The sequence below is a fragment of the Oreochromis niloticus genome, linkage group LG13, assembly GCF_001858045.2.
Source record: "Oreochromis niloticus isolate F11D_XX linkage group LG13, O_niloticus_UMD_NMBU, whole genome shotgun sequence".
Classification (NCBI taxonomy): domain Eukaryota; kingdom Metazoa; phylum Chordata; class Actinopteri; order Cichliformes; family Cichlidae; genus Oreochromis; species Oreochromis niloticus.
In genome coordinates this window covers 33,734,270-33,751,860 of record NC_031978.2, presented here as the reverse complement: position 1 = coordinate 33,751,860, position 17,591 = coordinate 33,734,270, and the positions used below count along the sequence as shown (strand labels likewise).

Genomic DNA, 17,591 nt, shown 5'->3' with positions numbered 1-17,591 from the left:
CAGTTTAACATTCCTCTGTTTTTTGTCTCACACAGAAGCTTGCAGCGCGACTACCAAAGACGCGGGATGCAAGAGAAGTTTCCCACAGCTGCCTGTGTCCCCCAGGTACGTTCCTCAGTCATTCACTTATTCACTGTTTGCTTACTTTCTGATGGATTTGATTTCATTTGTCACCGTTATTCAACATAAGAAACTGCAATTGTACTGTAGCTTCATAGTTGTTGTTTTGATATTACTGTAATTGATACTTTTATTCTGCTTTGACAGTGGACATCCAGAATATGACGCTATAACATGTGCTTTGATTAGTTATAAAGAGAAGCTTTTGTTATTCAGCTTCGTGGATGTAATGCTGATAACTAGCTGTAAGGAAAATGAGGAGCTGCAGAGTTTCCGAGCTGGGATACAACCTGGACAGGTCACCAGTGTATTGAAGGGAACCTGCAAGCATCACCTTTAAATTACATAATTAAATTACATAAAGACAATTATTTGTACAAAGGTTTAAATAACTGCCCACTGTCAAGGGTACAAGGGGAGTACTTTAGAGAGTGATTATCCCTGGTGTGCCTGAAAGTACATTAAGCTACTTTATTTCCTGAGAATGTGGATCTGAACTATCACCTTGTTTTAAGTAAACAGTGAGATCTGGTCTGTTTTACTGTGGTACAACTTGTTGTCCATCTGGAACTTTGATCTTGTGCTCTTCAGCCTAAAGCATCTAAAAACAGGGTTGGAGGTGAAGTGTATTTGGAGTTCAGCTGGCAGCCAGGAACTTTCTATGTTACATCATGCAAACCTATGTGGCATCACTGAAGCACTTTTACATTCACATGGAAATGGTTGTGGTAAAAATCCCATACCTAAAACAGTTGAGTTATAAGTTGGACAGGGGGTCTTTCTGCACACATAATTAAGATTCCTGTAATTGTGTGCTTTCACATAAGCGAGCAGTTCAAGATGGTTTTCAGATTTGGTGATGTGATGGTTAAACACAAGTGAATATGCAGCAAATAAATCCTGTTGAATACAGCAGCCCTGCAGTGATTCTGGTTCTGAGAGAAGGAGTCAGGTTATTTGTTAGTCAGAGCAGACACACCAGCTGCTGTGTGCTTTGTTGTTTCTCACATGCAACTGTTTAGTAGGAAAACAGACTAATTCAGCCACAACTGTACATCTCTGGGTGTATATACAGTATATGTAAAAGTAGTACATGCATTATAACCAGACAAGTGTGAAGAAAAAGAGCACCTTCAGGTTCAGGTTATTCTGAAATTGCCCCATTTATGTAATTATTCCAGCAGTTTTTAAAAGTAATTTGTTTAATTATGTGTTTTTTAGCACGATTATCTCTAAAAATGGCTGCACTTTCCTTACAGTTCTTGCATTAGTATTGTTCCATCCCTTGAAGGAAAGCTAAACACATCTCAATTGTTTGACTTAAAGTCCAGTGTGGTGGTCTGGAGAAGCATCACTACAAAAACATATGGACTAAACTATAGTTACTGAGCTTTGAATCCATGTATAGCTCTCACCAGCTCACTGGAAGTCACGCTGTCTATTTTGCTGCATGAAGTTTGTGATATATTCACATACACATGACTACAAAGCCCCCCCGCCCCCCCGCAGTGTCCACCTGATGCCTGCCACTCAGCACCAACTGCATATCCACTACATCCAAATGGCTGACATGATTTGATTATTTTCAGGGCAGACTGAGAGGCAGAACTCAGAGACCTAGATGAAAACAGTGCAAACAAAAACAAGCTCATATTCTTTAATCCCACAGGGCTCAATTTTAGGCCCACTGCTCTTTTTACTGTGTGGATTACCTCTGGGTTCAATCCTTAGAAGGCATCAGATCTCTTTTCATTGTTACACCGATGACTGCCAAATTTAATTAGGATGGATCTCCATAAAACCTCTCTTGACATGTCTAGATGACATTAAAGCTTGGTTTTCTTTTCATTAAAATTTAAAAAGCTCAAAGCCAACAGAGGTGTTGGTGTTTGGACCCAGTGGTCCCTCTGAGTCCTCCTCTGCAGACCCTTGGGACCCCTGGAAGTTTATTTTAAACCTGTTATTACTGACCTTGGTTTTAAGTTGGACAGTGATTTTAAATTGGACAGCCAAATTAGAGCAGTAGTGAAGTTTTTATCATTTAAGGCGACTGGCAGCAGTGAAATCTTTTCTTTCTAGGCTGCACTTTGAAACAGTGATCCATGCTTTTATTTCTTCCTGTCTGGACGACTGTAACTCACTTTATGTGGGGGTCAGTCAGTCGCTGCTCTCACGTCTGCAGCTGCACGACTGCAAATGGGAACCTGTAAAAGAGAGCGTATAACCTGGACTCACTGGCTGCCTGTGTCTTTTAGAGTTCTTTTTAAAAATCTTATGTTTGTTTTTAAATGCTTTCACAATCTTTCCCCGCTAGCTCACTGAGCTTCTTCATCCCTACATCTCTTCTTCATGCTCCTGGAAGTACAAAGATCCAGGAGAAAGCTCAGAGGGGGCGGGGCCTTTTCTATCGTGGCTCCTAAATTATGGAATAACTCGCGCTTGCACGTTAGAGAGGCCCCTTCACTGTCCACTTTTAAAACATGTCTTGAAACCCATTTTTTTTCTTTGGCGTTTGGCCTCAGTGAGACTTAGTTAATAACTAGTTAATTTTCACCCCAACCGGTTGCAGCAGATGGCCGCCCCTCCCTGAGCCTGGTTCTGCCGGAGGTTTCTTCCTGTTAAAAGGGAGTTTTTCCTTCCCACTGTTGCCAAAGTGCTTGCTCATAGGGGGTCATATGATTGTTGGGTTTTTCTCTGTATTTATTATTGTGCTATCTACTGTACAATATAAAGCGCCTTGAGGCGACTTTTGTTGTGATTTGGCGCTATATAAATAAAATTGAATTGAATAAAATTGAATTGAATTGAACTAATTTGAAGAAAAAGAACTAATTAATTATTTTACTTTTTTCTTTATTTAGGCCTTGATTTATATCTTATGTCATTTTTTATTTAGTTCTAATGTACAGCACTTTGTGTCAGCTGTGGTTGTTTTAAAGTGCCTTATAAATAAAGATGATGATGATGATGATAATCCGAGTACAGTTTTTAAAATTAATATTGCACACGTCAGCATTTTCCTGAGTAAATATCTTTCTAAAGTTAACCTAAAATTCTCACCAGGTGTTGTAACAACCCATCCAGTCCACACATGCAAAGAAATTAAACCATAGATGTCCATAAATTAGGTAATGTGTAATAATGAAAGATGACACAGGGGAGAAGTATTGAACACACTTACTGAAATGTATTTAATACTTACTGAAACCAAACACATGGTGAGTGAAAAGCAGTGAGAGGAGAATTACTCCATCATGGGAAGCCCTCAGCAACCTAAGCTGATTTTAACATAACCAAGGGTGGATTCCTAGGAATCAGAAGTAAACCAGCAGACTGAGAACAAAGTGCTTTATTGGGGTGATGCTGCACTATAAAGGTGTTTAGGATAGATAGGCATGATTATTCAATACCTCATATTTGAAAAAAAGGATTTAAAATTTGATTCTGTATATCACAAGGAGCCAATGAAGGCAAGCCGATATCGTCAGACACATTGCTAATGGCTAAATAAGCCTTGTATCCAGAGTCTGAATGTTCAGTGAGAGTCTGGTTTACTCTCCAGGTGAAAATGATCAAGGAAAATTTGCATATTTGAACATCAGAGTGTCTATTAATAACACTCAAGGATAAAAACAACAAAACGGGGAAGGAATTCTGTTTACTGTACTGTTTACAGCTGAGACAAATAATGACCTCATCAGCGTTTCAGAGCACAGTTTAGATAATGACAACCTCACAAACAGACTATCCCCTCTTATCTTTCTAATTCAGGTTAACTTTTCTAACTCTTTAATGCCTAATGTGTCATATTTGATACCTGAGCTTTTGTCTGTTTTTGAGACTTCTGCATCATCAGTGTGATCGGCAGTCTGATTTGCTTGATGAATAAAACTATATACAATACGTGTCACCTCCCTGAGAGGTTCCTGGTAGACAATGAAGAGTAGAAGTTACAGAATCTAACCTGATAGTGAAAAAGCATGCTTTTGGTATGTCACAAGTTTTGGATTCTGTCTTTTTTGTTGTACTCTGTAATTAGTTTTGCAGTAAATTTAGTCTTTCCTATACATAGACCATACCTGGGAGAGCTGTGGCTCAGGTGGTAGAGCGGGTCGTCTGCCAAGCGGAAGGTTTATTCCTTAGTGTCCTGTCGAGATACCCGAGTGTCCTTGGGCGAGATGGTGAAACCTAAGTTACCCCCAGTGTTCCATCAGTGTGTGAGGTTGTGGGAATTAGAAAACCTTTAGGCATACATACATATAATAGCTGTATGGATGTCCGTGTGAATGACACTTGTAGTGGAGAGCTGTTATAAGTACCAGTCCATTTACCATTTACTTGGCTACCTGGTATACTGTGCAGTTTGTTTTTTTCATCTGTCCAAGACAACAACATGATTCATTTATCGTAGAACAAGCCCTTCTTTCTTATTTTGAAAAAGTTACTGGTAGACAGTCAGAGCACCACTCTGACCAGAAACTGAAGCCGGTCCAGAGCTGGTGTCCCAGTGCTGTGGCTCACTGAGGCTGCAGTCCAGAACAGTTTAGTTGGAGTTCATCCGTGGGATTAGGAACTTATTACTTATCCATTAGTTTTTTTTCCTCACAAAGTATATATGATATTATCATTTATTTACGTAAAAGTTGATTGGGGATTTTTGTTGTCCTTATTAGTAGTATTGGCAACTTTTAATTATTAATAAAAGGCTTTTATTATGAACATAAAGCTTTCTCCTGACTTTTGGGAACATTGTGACTACTTACAAGTAAAATTAATAACACTCATTAAGTCTTCATTGTGGCACCTGCTGAGTGTAATATAATAGAGAAAAAAAAATTCCCCTCAAAGGTGCTGCGTTAGAAGTAGAGAAATGGGCAGGCATAAGGATCTGAGTGAGTTTGAAAGGGCCAGATCATGATGAATGGGTGAATGAGGAAAGTTGTCAAAAGTGCTTTGAGTCAAAAGTGATTCAAAGAAAGAACATTGGTGAACCACCAACAGGGTCATTGGTGGCCGAGGCTCATTTATGCAGGTTGGGACCAACGGCTGGCCCATGCTCACATGCCCCCAGAGCAATAGAAGAAGGTGGTCTGGTCCGATCAATCACATTTTCTTTTACATTACATTGATGGCTGGGTGCCTGTTGTTGTTTACCTGGGGAACACCTGTCACAAGGATGCACTGTGGGATGGACTCAATGTGATGTTTTGGGCTATGTTCTGCTGGGAACCCTTTGGTCCTTCCTTTACTATTGATGTTACTTTGATACGTATCATCTACCTGATACTTGTTGCAGACCATGTACGCCCTTTAATAAAAATGGTTTTACCTGACGGCCGTTGATAATGTGCTCTGCCACAAAGCGGTTAAGGATTGTTTTGAAGAGCACAGCGATGAGTTTGAGGTTTGCCCTTGAAACTTTCCAGATCTTGATCACATTGAGCATCAGTAGGATGTGTTAGACACAAGCCTGATCCACTGAGGCCCCACCTTGCACCTTACAGGACTGTACAGCTGTTCTGGTAGTAGGTGGCCATAATGTTATGTCTGACAAAGTAATTCAAATTCAACAGTCTTTCAACTGAAGAAACTGAAAAGAGTTCAAAAGTCCAAAAAGCAGGGACCACCGAGTCATTACACCTTGCTGCTTTTATTTGTTTTTCTTTCAGGAAAATATGCTACATTGTTATGTAATGATATTGAGCTACAGGCAAAGTAAATATACATTTTGCAGCTTGAAATAAGCTTGTAAAGGTCTGTTTAGTAACGATCAGAGGAAGTTTACATCATTATCACATAAACACAACTTGATGACTCCTTGTGTTTCTATATTTGTGAATGAAATCAAGTCATTGTTATGTTTCAGGACAAATAATACACTTTGTATATGTTACACAAGTTTTTCAGCAAGAACAGCCAATTAGGTAAAGAGTTAATCAAGGACTGAATGAACTTTGGCTTCAGTTAGACAAGCTGACACAAAAGTGACGACAGTAGTGTCCCCCAAAGACTATCACTATTATTATTATTAATAATAATAATAAATCCTTTATTTAAAGAAGCTCACGGAGATCAAAATCTCTTTCAAGAGAGACAAAAAACAAAAATCAACAGATGGCTACAAAACAAAAGGACCCATTACACATGACGACAAATTAAGAAAAACCATGAAGAGATACTAAAATGTATATTTATTACAAGGAAACTATAACACAAGGCTTTGGAATATTTGGCGTGTCACAAAATGTAAACTCTTGTCTTCTGAATGAAGGTCTGCCTACAATGGACACTGTTCATCTTAATTGTTTTCCTTCCTGGTTATATTAAAAGTTATTCTCCACAGCTGATCACCTGATAAATATTGCAGTTTTGGAGACAACTGTCAATAACAACAAGACCAGGGGTCAGCAACCTTTTACACCCAAAGAGCCATTTGGACCCGGTTTCCACACAAAAGAAAACACTGGGAGTCGCAAATACTTTTTGACATCTAAAATGAAGATAACACTGTATATATTGTTTTTTATCTTTATGCTTTGTGTGAACAACTAAGGTGTGCTGCTTATGAAATCCATGAAGTGCTACAGAGAAAATTAAATTATATTTATGTAATCAACACATTTTGAACTCTTAAAGAAATATAACAAAAGGAAAGACACCAACCTGAACTAAAATGATCCATGTAGCAAACAAAAACTGTTGTGAGCCGCCACCCTTATATCACCTTTGGGCTGTTGGAGCCTTGACCTGACTCTTAAAAAATAATTGGAAAAAAGCACTATGCTGCTGAAAAATGAAAAATAGATATTTGCAAAATTCTTTCTAAATATGTATTTTACCTGGTTAATGCGTGCGGTGGGGCGTTGTTTGCAGCGCCGCTGCACCTGAGCGACACCCGCAATCACGCCTCGCTGCCTTTACGTCTGTGCTATCTGTGCTGTTGTGTTGTTGGTGGTGTATGTCAGGCTGTGAGCTGAAAAGCTACAGCCGGCTGTATGCGTACAGCAACCGTGTGTGAAAAGTGCTCAATAAAGAGATGCTCAAAAGCATGCTCATGGAAACATCGTCGGGTCTGCCGTGATTTGTTTACAATGGGACTTCTGCTCCTGAACCTCTGTGCACAGAGTCCACAAATTGGGGCTATACGAGATCAGTTTACGCAGGACTGTAAGCTGTCATCTGTCAGGCGTGAACGGTGTTTGTCTTTTAGCATAGTTCACGGTGGAGAACAGCTGCCGACATAATGTGGATCCGAAGATCCATAATTGGCCTACCTGGGGTTGAAAGTCTCGATAAATGCACGGCGTTTCGGTGGGTACACCGGCTTCCGCGAGTGTGACTCTTATTTTGAGCGATGAAAAAATAATAGAATATAATTTTATTTTTATATTTCAATATCACAATAATCTTCCAATTTAGAACTACGAGTTAAAAAGAACTAACATAAATAAAATACACTTCAGCTAAATACTTCTAATTTATTTGCCCAAACCACGCGGATGCGGCTCCGGAGCCACAGGTTGCTGACCCCTGAACTAGACCGTTGCTGAAGTCTTTGCACATGCCCACTGTGTGTTCTCTAGCTCCGCTCTCAGCCCTTGGTATTTCTCATGCTTCTTCCTGATGTTGCTGTCACATGATCAGTACTTCCTAATGTACCCATGGATATTTCACTTAGCGTGCCGTCTTAGAGTGCTTGATTTGGGGTGAAACCCTCCATGCGTGGTAAGGAGCTTCCTTTTCTTGATGTCAGTGGCTTCTATTATCTCCTTTCGCCATCTTATTATCTCAGCACTGGATCTTACGACCAGCAGGTAGAAGGTGTTGACTACACTTCTACAAGTGACATTCTGATGTCATTGCTGTAGATCCTGGTGGTATGGACCAGTGAATCAATGTCTCATTCACTCCTGACATATCGCTTGATATCATGCATTTAGGGGAGGTGGTTAACTATTGTGCCATTCTGTAGTTTGTAACCATAGTCAGTCTGGCTCAGGGTTTTCAGGCATGTGCAGAACAGCAGTGGGGATAGAGCATCTCCTTGGTAAATCCCGCACTTGGAGTTAACTTGTGCTCATGTATTGAATCATGTACCTGTTCACATTAGATGCCTGATAGGAGCTTCTATGTTGTGCTGAGGCAGGCTATTGGCCGGTAGTTGGATGGGACCGGCCCTTATGCTCTGGGACCAGGACAGTCTTGCCTTCAGTTGGCATTTCCCGGTGCATCTTGTCCATTAGCAGCTGGTTCATTTGTGCTGCCACTCGCTCATGGAGTGCAGTTAGCTTCTTTAGCCTGTAGGTGTGAATTACTGGTGCTGTCCGATCCTTTGTCTGCCACTCTGATGGTTACTGGATCCATTTCAATTCAATTTAGTTTTTTTTTTATATGGTTTTTTTCATGGTACCTTCCAGAAAATGGGACATTTGAAGACTAATAATAAATTGGCTTATAGACTACAATGTAAATTTAAATTTAAGGTTTTCTTATTTCATGTTCAGGCATTGGGAACATAATGGTGTGAGGCTGGTTTCAGCATACAGCACTAGGACGCCTCATATATCGCCTTGAGGTGACTCTTGTCGTGATTTGGCGCGGTATCAATAAAACTCAAATGAATTGAATATTTTAAGGAAGGATGAATTTAAAAAGGACAGATAGATTCTTGATAAAAATCTGCTGCCATCTACCAGGACGATAGAGATGACTACGTTTAGAATACGTTTCACCAAGACAATGATGCCAAACACAGCCAAGGAAACTCTCAGCTGGTTTCAGAGAAAGCAATTAACGCTGCTGGGATGGCCAATCACCTAAAATCTGTCCACAGCAGAAAAGATATGAAACAGGAAGTGCACCTGAAAACTGTGATAGATATTTTCCACCAGCACTTTGGACAATCAATTTTACTAACTTGGACATTTGTTTATAACCTGACTACCAGGCTGCCAACTTGGTCTAGACCAGACCTTCCCAAAGTGTGGGGCCCGCCCCCTAGGGGGGGCGCGGCATGAAAAGGGGGAAAAAAACCCAAAACAACACTGCTAGCACGGGGCGCCCACAGACACGCAAAGTAGGAGATGAAGCATCGCTGAATATGTTTCCAAACCAACTTCATTCTAAGCCAAAGACTAGAAAATATGGTGAAGCACACCTGCACAAGTGCCAAGGTAGGTCTCTCCTGCAGAATTGGTTTTCCCTTCGTCGGGAGCAGCGCTGGGCTGTTTAAATCACGGACAAACAGTATCCTACATTCGTGATTTTTAGTTCACAAACACTTCTTGTAATGATTAACTACTCCTGAAATTTTGGAGATATACATACTATACTATACTATACTTTATACAGTAAAGTTACAGCGGGATACAAATAACATCAGGCTGATCCTGCCAATTTGTTCCCCGGTTCAAATCACGGACAAACAGGATCCCACAGCTGTTTATGTTTTTAAACCTATTTTGCACAGAGAGACATTTTTTGAAAAATGTATTGACAGCAATGTTGAATATTATTACACAGGAAAAAAAACAACTACACGTAAAATAATCGCATCGTGACGCCTCTGCCTTTGTAAATGGAGGGACAGTAGCTGCGTTTGTATATATAAGCGTGTAAAACCTGCAGATAGTCAGATTAACAGTATTTTGTCTCGATCTGCCATTCTGCAATTCATCTCATGTAAACAATAACGTGCGCACAGCATGACATACCTTTGACGAACTCTGTATTCCTCGTCCACACGTAAAGGCAAAAAAGGAGTTTTAAAAAGTCTCAGTTTTCGGTGATTCGAAACGCCGTTTACGTGTGGACGAAACAGCTGCGTTTTCAAAAATACCCGTGTAGGTGTGGACGTAGCGAAAGAGTTAGTATTTTATTTTATTAAGTGTGCCTATGCCAAGAGGCATAGGCACACTGCTAGCATAATGGACAGGTTTTTGATGGGGCTCCCACACAAACGCAAAGCAGGAGATGAAGCATCGCCAAATATGTTTCCAAACCAACTTCCTTCCAAGCCAAAGACTAGAAAATATGGTGAAGCATGTCTTCCCTTTGGCTTCACCTGCACAAGTGCCAAGGTAGGTCTCCCCTGCAAAATTTGTTTTCCCTGCGTCAGGAGCAGCGCTGGCCTCTCCAAATCACGGACAAACAGTATCCCACATTCTTGATTTTTAGTTCACAAACACTTCTTGTAATGACTAACTACTCGTGAGATTTTGGAGATGTTAGCTCTTTATGCAGTAAAGTTACAGTGGGATACAAATAATATCAGGCTGATCCTGCCACGATTTGTTTCCCCGGTTCAAATCACGGACAAACAGTATCCCACAGCTGTTTTTGTTTTTGAACCCATTTTTCACAGAGAGGTATTTTTTGAAAAATGTATTGATAGCAGTGTTGAATATTATTACACAGGAAAAAAACAGCTACAGGTAAAATAATCACACCATGACGCCTCTGCCTTTCTAAATGGAGGGACAGTAACTGCGTGTATATGTAAGCGTGTAAAACCTGCAGATAGTCAGATTAACAGTAACAGTATTTTGTCTCTATCTGCCATTCTGCAATCATCTCATGTAAACAATAACGTGGCGCACAGCGTGACGTGAAAAGAGGCACATACCTTTGTCGTTGCGTGATGAACTCTGTATTCCTCGTCCACACATAAACGCAAAAAAGGAGTTTTAAATAATCTCCGTTTTCGGTGAATCGCAACGCCATTTACGTGTTGACGAAAGGCCCAAACGCATAGAAACAGCTGCGTTTTCAAAAATACCCGTGTAGGTGTGGACGTAGCGTAAAAGAGTTAGTAGTATATTTTATTACTACCTGTAATTTATTGCCATTTACTTGTATTTGCTTAATTGTTTACTAAATGTTTGAGGTGTGAAATAAACCGCAATGGAGTTTGTAAACAAAATATGGGTGTGTGTGTTTGGAGGATGTGTTTGTGGGGGGGCGCGAACATTTTTGTTGTAAAAAAGGGGGGCCTGGCAAAAAAAGTTTGGGAACCACTGGCCTATGCCAAGAGGCACACTTATTTCTATTCGTCGGATTTATTATTAAGTGTGCCTATGCCAAGAGGCACACTTATTACTATTCGTCGGATTTATTATTCTTATTATTTAGTGTGCCTATGCCAAGAGGCACACTTATTACTATTCGTCGGATTTATTATTATTATTATTATTATTATTATTATTCTTGTTATTATTATTATTATTATTAAGTGTGCCTATGCCAAGAGGCACACTTATTACTATTCGTCGGATTTATTGTGTGGATGCCCTCAAAGGGCTTCCACACTATTGAGTTCCTGTTTCTCTTTATTCTTTATCTTTCTACTTTATTCTTCTAGTTGCTCCGTATTTCGCCGATTAACTACTCCCTCAGTTTTCAGCCGATTTTCTCCGTTCAAACTCTAAACTGTTCTGCTCTTTCTGCTAACGACTGCTATGACTTTTGGTGTTTATTACTATTATACTTTTTAAAATATTACACTTTTTTCCTTTAATTTGTCCCATTGAAATGAATGGAAAACTTCCACAATTCTGCTAAACCTTGCTTGTTTTTGAAACTTAACTACTTCCTTATAGTTTCACCCAGAAACTCCATTCAAACTTTAAAATGTTCTCAGATTATTGGGCTATTCCTGTGTGATTCAGCTTTTTCAGATCTTCTACCGTTTTAATTTTATACCTCTTTAAGTTTTCATTTGCAAAATTGTGATTTTTCACAAAATACATGTGTTGCTATGGTTGCTATGCAATTAACTCAGAGTGAGTGCTGGTCCGTTCTGAATTTTCTCTTCATGTCTAAACAACTTCTTGCTACTCGCTCAATTTCCACTCAACCCCCACAAATTATACATCAAAACGCAGGTATTTTTGCTGGCTTTCAGAAAATGTCACCATCACTGTTGTGGAAGTTACAGATTTTTATCAAATCGCCTCAGACCAACACAAGGTCTTAAAACTCTCCATACAAAGTCAATGGAGAGTCTGTTCAAAATCAGCGCTGGGACTCTCTAATGAGAGGCATTTTCAAATCGTCATATCTCTTAAACAAAGCAAAGTTAGGACATGAGGCCAATATATCTTCAGACACTGCTGACACTCACAGTGGAAGCAGTTTTTACAATTATCTTACCGTTGAGCAATGAATTACATTTGTTTGAGGGGTGGAAATCTGTCCTCCTCTCAGTTTTCAAACTCCGAAAATGAAGCCGTTTCTTCTCTCGTCATATCTCCGCGACGAAGATACAAAGAGCTATGAAAATCGCAGACAAAGTACACCAAAGTCCGCTGATTCACCCAGTGCAAGAATTATGCTGCTAGCCCTCCTAGTTTTTGAGTTACACGACGTTTTGTAACACCAAAAAACGGCGTTTTTCGCCTCTCACCGCGATCTAATTCTGACTGCTGAAGTCTCTGTCTTTCGGATCCCCGCCCCCTTTCCAGGTGGCGCAATCAGTAATGACACGGCTCTGCAGCTCAAAGGTCGTGAGTTCAATCCCACCTTGTTGAACATTTTTTTTTTCACTACAAATTGATACACTATCACAGTTTAATTTATATTGCTAATTTATTACAATTATTATTATTCTACAATTCTGCAAAGTTTTATGATTTTAGCAGCTTTTCTAATATGGACCTCAGATTCTTGTCAACACCACATGGCAGAAATACATACAAGTAAACAGCCTGATGAAGCAGACAGAAGCAGTACCTCTGATTGGTGAATTTGAGCAGAACCAGGTTGTTCTTTCATTTCTTTTCTTTATTTATTTCACACATGGTTCAACAGTGTTTCTTTTTCTACATACAGAACCTTCTGCCTCTTTTCAGCAGAAATTCTGCTCATTCACCTCTTTTCAGCGCAACGTTCTGCTTCTTTCCCTCTTTTCTGCAGAAATTCTACTGAGTCACCTCTTTTCTGCAAAATTTTCAGCCTTTTCACCTCTTATCAGCACAATCCTCAGCAGCTTCTGCTCATTCCACCATAATTGTCAGTCTCTCCATCTCTTTCCTTGTGAGAGTGAGTTTGGCACAGTGAGATGAATCGTCGCCTTGAGCCCAGGAGGGCTGGGTTCGAATCCTGCTCAGGGTGACTTTTTTTTTTTTTTTTCACCGCCATACAATTTTTTGCAACTTTTCAGCTTTTTCAGCTTCTCAGCAGACAGCTTCAGCGTTAAGGCATCCACACAGCATTTTCGCAGGAAATGCAAATTTTTCTAGTTATTATTATTATTCTTCAGTTTCCGCCTGAAATTTTGCAGCGTAACTCGCCCCGCAGTTTTGAGACAAGCTTCATATATGTTACCTCATTTTGTGTGACTGGATCTGGAATGGTGTGCTATGGCTTTTGGTGTTTATGACTTTTATAGTTTTTAAAATATTAATATTTTAGTGAAAATCTTCCCGCGCTTATCTACCGCACAGTTTTGACACAAGGGTTACATATATCATATCATTTTGTGCAGCTGGAGCTGGACTAGGATGGTATGACTTTTGGTGTTCATGACTTTTATAGTTTTTTAAATATTAATATTTTAGTGCAAATTTAGGCCAATTCTTCTTTTGGCGCCATAGAAACAGACTTCATTTGTGGTGTGTTGGCTCCATCTTTTGGTCCCATTGAAACAAATTTCAAACTTCATTTGTGGTGTGTTGGCTCTCTCTAGTGGTATGCCGGGAGTGGTACAGCCTGTCTACCCTTATTTGGATACCGTAATGACGACAATATCAATGCCATGCACAGCGTCGCTGCTTTCAGGAACCATTAGAAGTTTTAAGGTTGCGCGAACCATTGAATAGTTACGGTAACCGCAAGGGCGTATGCTTGGTGGAAAACTCCATATCCCACAATTCATAGCACACCTGTGCCGAGTTAAACAATAGCGGACACCTCTTCGTTTTAAATGTCTTTTATTAGTGTTTCTAGGTCACAAAATAAACTTTTAAGATATTTTCAGGCGAGAATGTAGGTGTGTAAACTTCAAATATCTGCTCGTTTTGTCAAAACATCCCATATTAGCAACAGTTCTCTGACGATGTTGCTGCTAGCTGGCTAACTAGCTAGCTAGCGTGACTAGCTAGCGTGACTAGCTAGCGTGGCTAGCTAGCACGGCTAGCGTTTCTTCGCTAAAAAGCACCCGGGCTTGGCTTACAGTGAGGCGGCTGACACTGGTTTCACCACCCGATCGCTCGCCAGAGTCTGTCTCAGCTGGACTTATTTTTCGTTTATATATATATATATATATATATATATATATATATATATATATATATATATATGATGCTGGTCGATGTGGAAAAAATAAGAGTTGTTTGGTGGTGGCTAACGCGGAGCTACAACCGAGGGCAGCTATCCACCGGTGTGTGACAGAAAGGACATGCGGGGAACAGTGTTGCCAACTTAGTGACTTTGTCGCTATATTTAGCGAGTTTTCAGATCTCCTTAGCGACTTTATTTTTTTAAAAAGCGACTAGCGACAAATCTGGCGACTTTTTCTGGTATTATTGGAGACTTATTTATGACGACTTTTTGACGTGAAAACGCGTATTGCTCTTACTCGCAAAAAGCAGCGGTGCTGCCGTGGGCACCTCACCCATGTCAAAGCGCTCACGGGCTGAGGATAGTCCTCCCCCAGCTGCTATCAGGGCAGGAGACGTTCACACGTATGCGTCCAAACGGCAAATGAATCGCGCATGAGCGAAGCGGCTGCTCCAGCACTGATTGTAACGCAGTCAGTTCTTCTTTTACTGTTATGCTGTTTTGTGGATCACAAGGTTTAAAACTACTTATAAACACACACTCTCACACACAAGTAACTCCACCAGTGTGCCAATTTCGGGTCACTTTTGCCGGTCCAAACCCGGATAAAGGAACAGGGTTGGAATTGTGACATTAAAAAACAATAATTGCTAAACGACATTTAATTTGTAGTTCTAAATAAATTCTAACTGCATTTAGGACGTTTTTACTCACTTTATGTCTCTTCCACGATGTTATTTCTCTCTCCAACAACGTAGGTTACAATTACATTAGCATGATCAATTATGCAAATTAGGCAATGACGTCATTTAGCGACTTCTAGCAAATTTTAGGACAGCCAATAGCGATTTTCCTTACTGTGGAGTTGGCAACATTGGCGGGGAACAAGACATACGAGGCGGCGAGGCGACCGCCGATCGACCGGTGGTGGCTAACGCGGAGCTCAATCGTGGATCAGGGAAACTGAAGGCAGGAGCGTGAGGTGAACTGAATTTCAGGTAAGAAGTTATGAACTGCACTCTATTTGGGTCAGATATAAACCGAGTTTAGGTGTAGTTTATTTTCGTTGTGCTGACCTTTTACAATCGTACTGCGTGCTAGCTAGCACGACGGGAGTTTCTATACAGCTGTGTGCGCGCTAAGTTACTGACGTTGAACTTTATTTTATTCATAAGGGTTAGTTCATGAGAGTTGCCGTACAAACGGAATCGTCCCACATTCAGAGACAATATTACGATTTATTTTGTCCTTATGAAGCCTCCCCTGTCATTCTCTCGCCTGTTGCAACTTCAATCATGAAACTGATCAATGATCGGCTTTTCGCTCTTGTTTATCGCGCTAAACAACAGCAGCACGTTTAAGCTTGATCAGCTGTTGTTAGAATTCTTTTGATTTTAATCTCTAGTATCAGCTGATGTTTGCTGGAGCCACAGCTGAAAAAAGGGCTGGTCCAAACCAGGAGATGTCCTTACTGAATCATCAGAGCTGAACTGGTGATGGAGAAACAGGTTTACCCTTTAGGTGACATGAATGAGTTGAAGGGAAGTTATGAACTGTTTCTGAGAGACAAATAAAGACCAATCTCCTTTTTTGTGTAGCTGACAGCTGGTAACTTTGCAGGGGCAGATCTAGCAAAGCTTTTGCCAGGGGGCCAGGTAGGGCATTAACAGAGAAAGGTGGACACAAAGATATACTTTTCTTTCTTACTCTCATATAAAATATTTAGCTTTTATTAAATAGTTATCTGCATCTTACAACCAAAGTTTGTATAATAATACACAAGATTGGCTGTAGACCATTGTTCCTCATTCAGAACACTGTGTAAAAATAACAAAAAACATAAAGTGAATGCAAAAGTGCATAAATATTTATTTTACGTGTTTGATGTGTGTGGCGGGGCGTGGTCTGCAGTGCCGCTGCAGGCCAGGTGGACCCACGGGCGTAAAGTCTGTGCTCTCTCGGCTGTTTTTTGTGTGTGTGTCGGGCTGTGACTTGAAAAGCTACAGCCGGCTGTGTGGGTACACCAACCATGTGTGAAAAGTGGTCCATAACGTAATGCTTCAAAGTGTGTTCATGCAAACATTGTCGGGTCTGCCGTGGTACAATGGGACTTCTGCTCACGAACCTCTGTGCACAGCGTCTGCAAATCGGGGCTGTACAAAGTCACTTCATCTTTACCCAAAACTGTAAGCTGTCATCTGTGAGGCGCGAGCGAGGTTTGTTTTTACCATAGTTCATGGTGGAGAATGGCTGCTCTGCTGAGTTTTGCTCTCTGTAGCCGTATGAATGGCAAACTACACTTATTAGCAGCGGCATAGGCACACTTAAAATTTCTTCTGAAATTTTCGCTTTCTAGTTACTACCTGTGATTTATTGCAGATTACTTGTATTTGCTTAATTGTTTACTAAATGTTTCAGGTGTGAAATAAACCGCAATGGAGCAAAATATGGGTGTGTGTGGTTGGAGGATGTGTGCATGCGTGTGGGGGGGGGGCATTTTTCTTGTAAAACAAAGGGAAGCCCAGCAAAAAAAGTTTGGGAACCAGTGGTCTAGACACGGTTTCAAATATTTGAGTCCAGAACATTGAAGTATGTGAACAAAATAACATTTGTTTGTGCTGAATAAAGACTGCCAAACACACAAGCAGTTCCGCTTCATTTTCAGAGTCACATGTTATCCCCATGGACTGCAAAGGTGTTTTCCAGATGGTTCTAAAATCAAACCAGCTTGCCGGCCACAGATTTGAGTACTAACATTATTGCAGGTTGATCTGGTGTTTAGCCAGCATGCTCGTTCACAGTAGCGGTTTTTGATATGAGCGACACGGGCGGTTGCCCGGGGCGGCATCGGCCAAAAAAAAAAAAAAAAAATTGCTCGTACTCATGCTTGGCATAGGCATACTCATGGCATAGGCACCGATCGGTTTTCTATCACCCATTTGCTGGGAGTAAGGGCGCCCTCCGTTTGCGAGGTGCGCCTGCTGCTTGCAGCACGGGGGGGGAGAGGGCGGGGCGGAGGGGATTCACTGGCTTGTTGGAGCAGCGTCTAATAACCCACCCCCAAAATAAAACAAAATAAAAACAAACCAACAAACACGAAAACAGCAGACATCATGATACAGATTTATAATTTGCATGTTTTTTCGAAATTCTATACAAGTGAGCGCGAGAGTCCTGGTTGCGCCTGCTTGCTG

The 17,591-nt window shown here is 40.7% G+C and overlaps 2 protein-coding genes across 13 annotated transcripts in view; one reads left to right on the top strand and one right to left on the bottom strand.

Moving 5' to 3' along the window:
- The window catches only part of rasgrp3 (RAS guanyl releasing protein 3 (calcium and DAG-regulated)), a 562,943-nt gene that overhangs the window by 452,994 nt on the left and 92,358 nt on the right, over positions 1-17,591 (bottom strand). The window lies entirely within an intron of this gene.
- Positions 1-17,591, top strand: part of LOC109202475 (collagen alpha-1(XIII) chain) — a 61,520-nt gene that overhangs the window by 7,650 nt on the left and 36,279 nt on the right. For 2 of the 3 annotated variants that reach the window (XM_019360047.2, XM_025897314.1), the window contains exon 2: positions 36-105. In XM_019360047.2, coding sequence (XP_019215592.1) covers positions 36-105 — 70 coding nt within the window. Of the gene's footprint in view, positions 1-35; positions 106-267; positions 1,488-17,591 lie in introns of those variants that run through there. The other variant, XM_019360048.2, reaches the window with a different exon arrangement.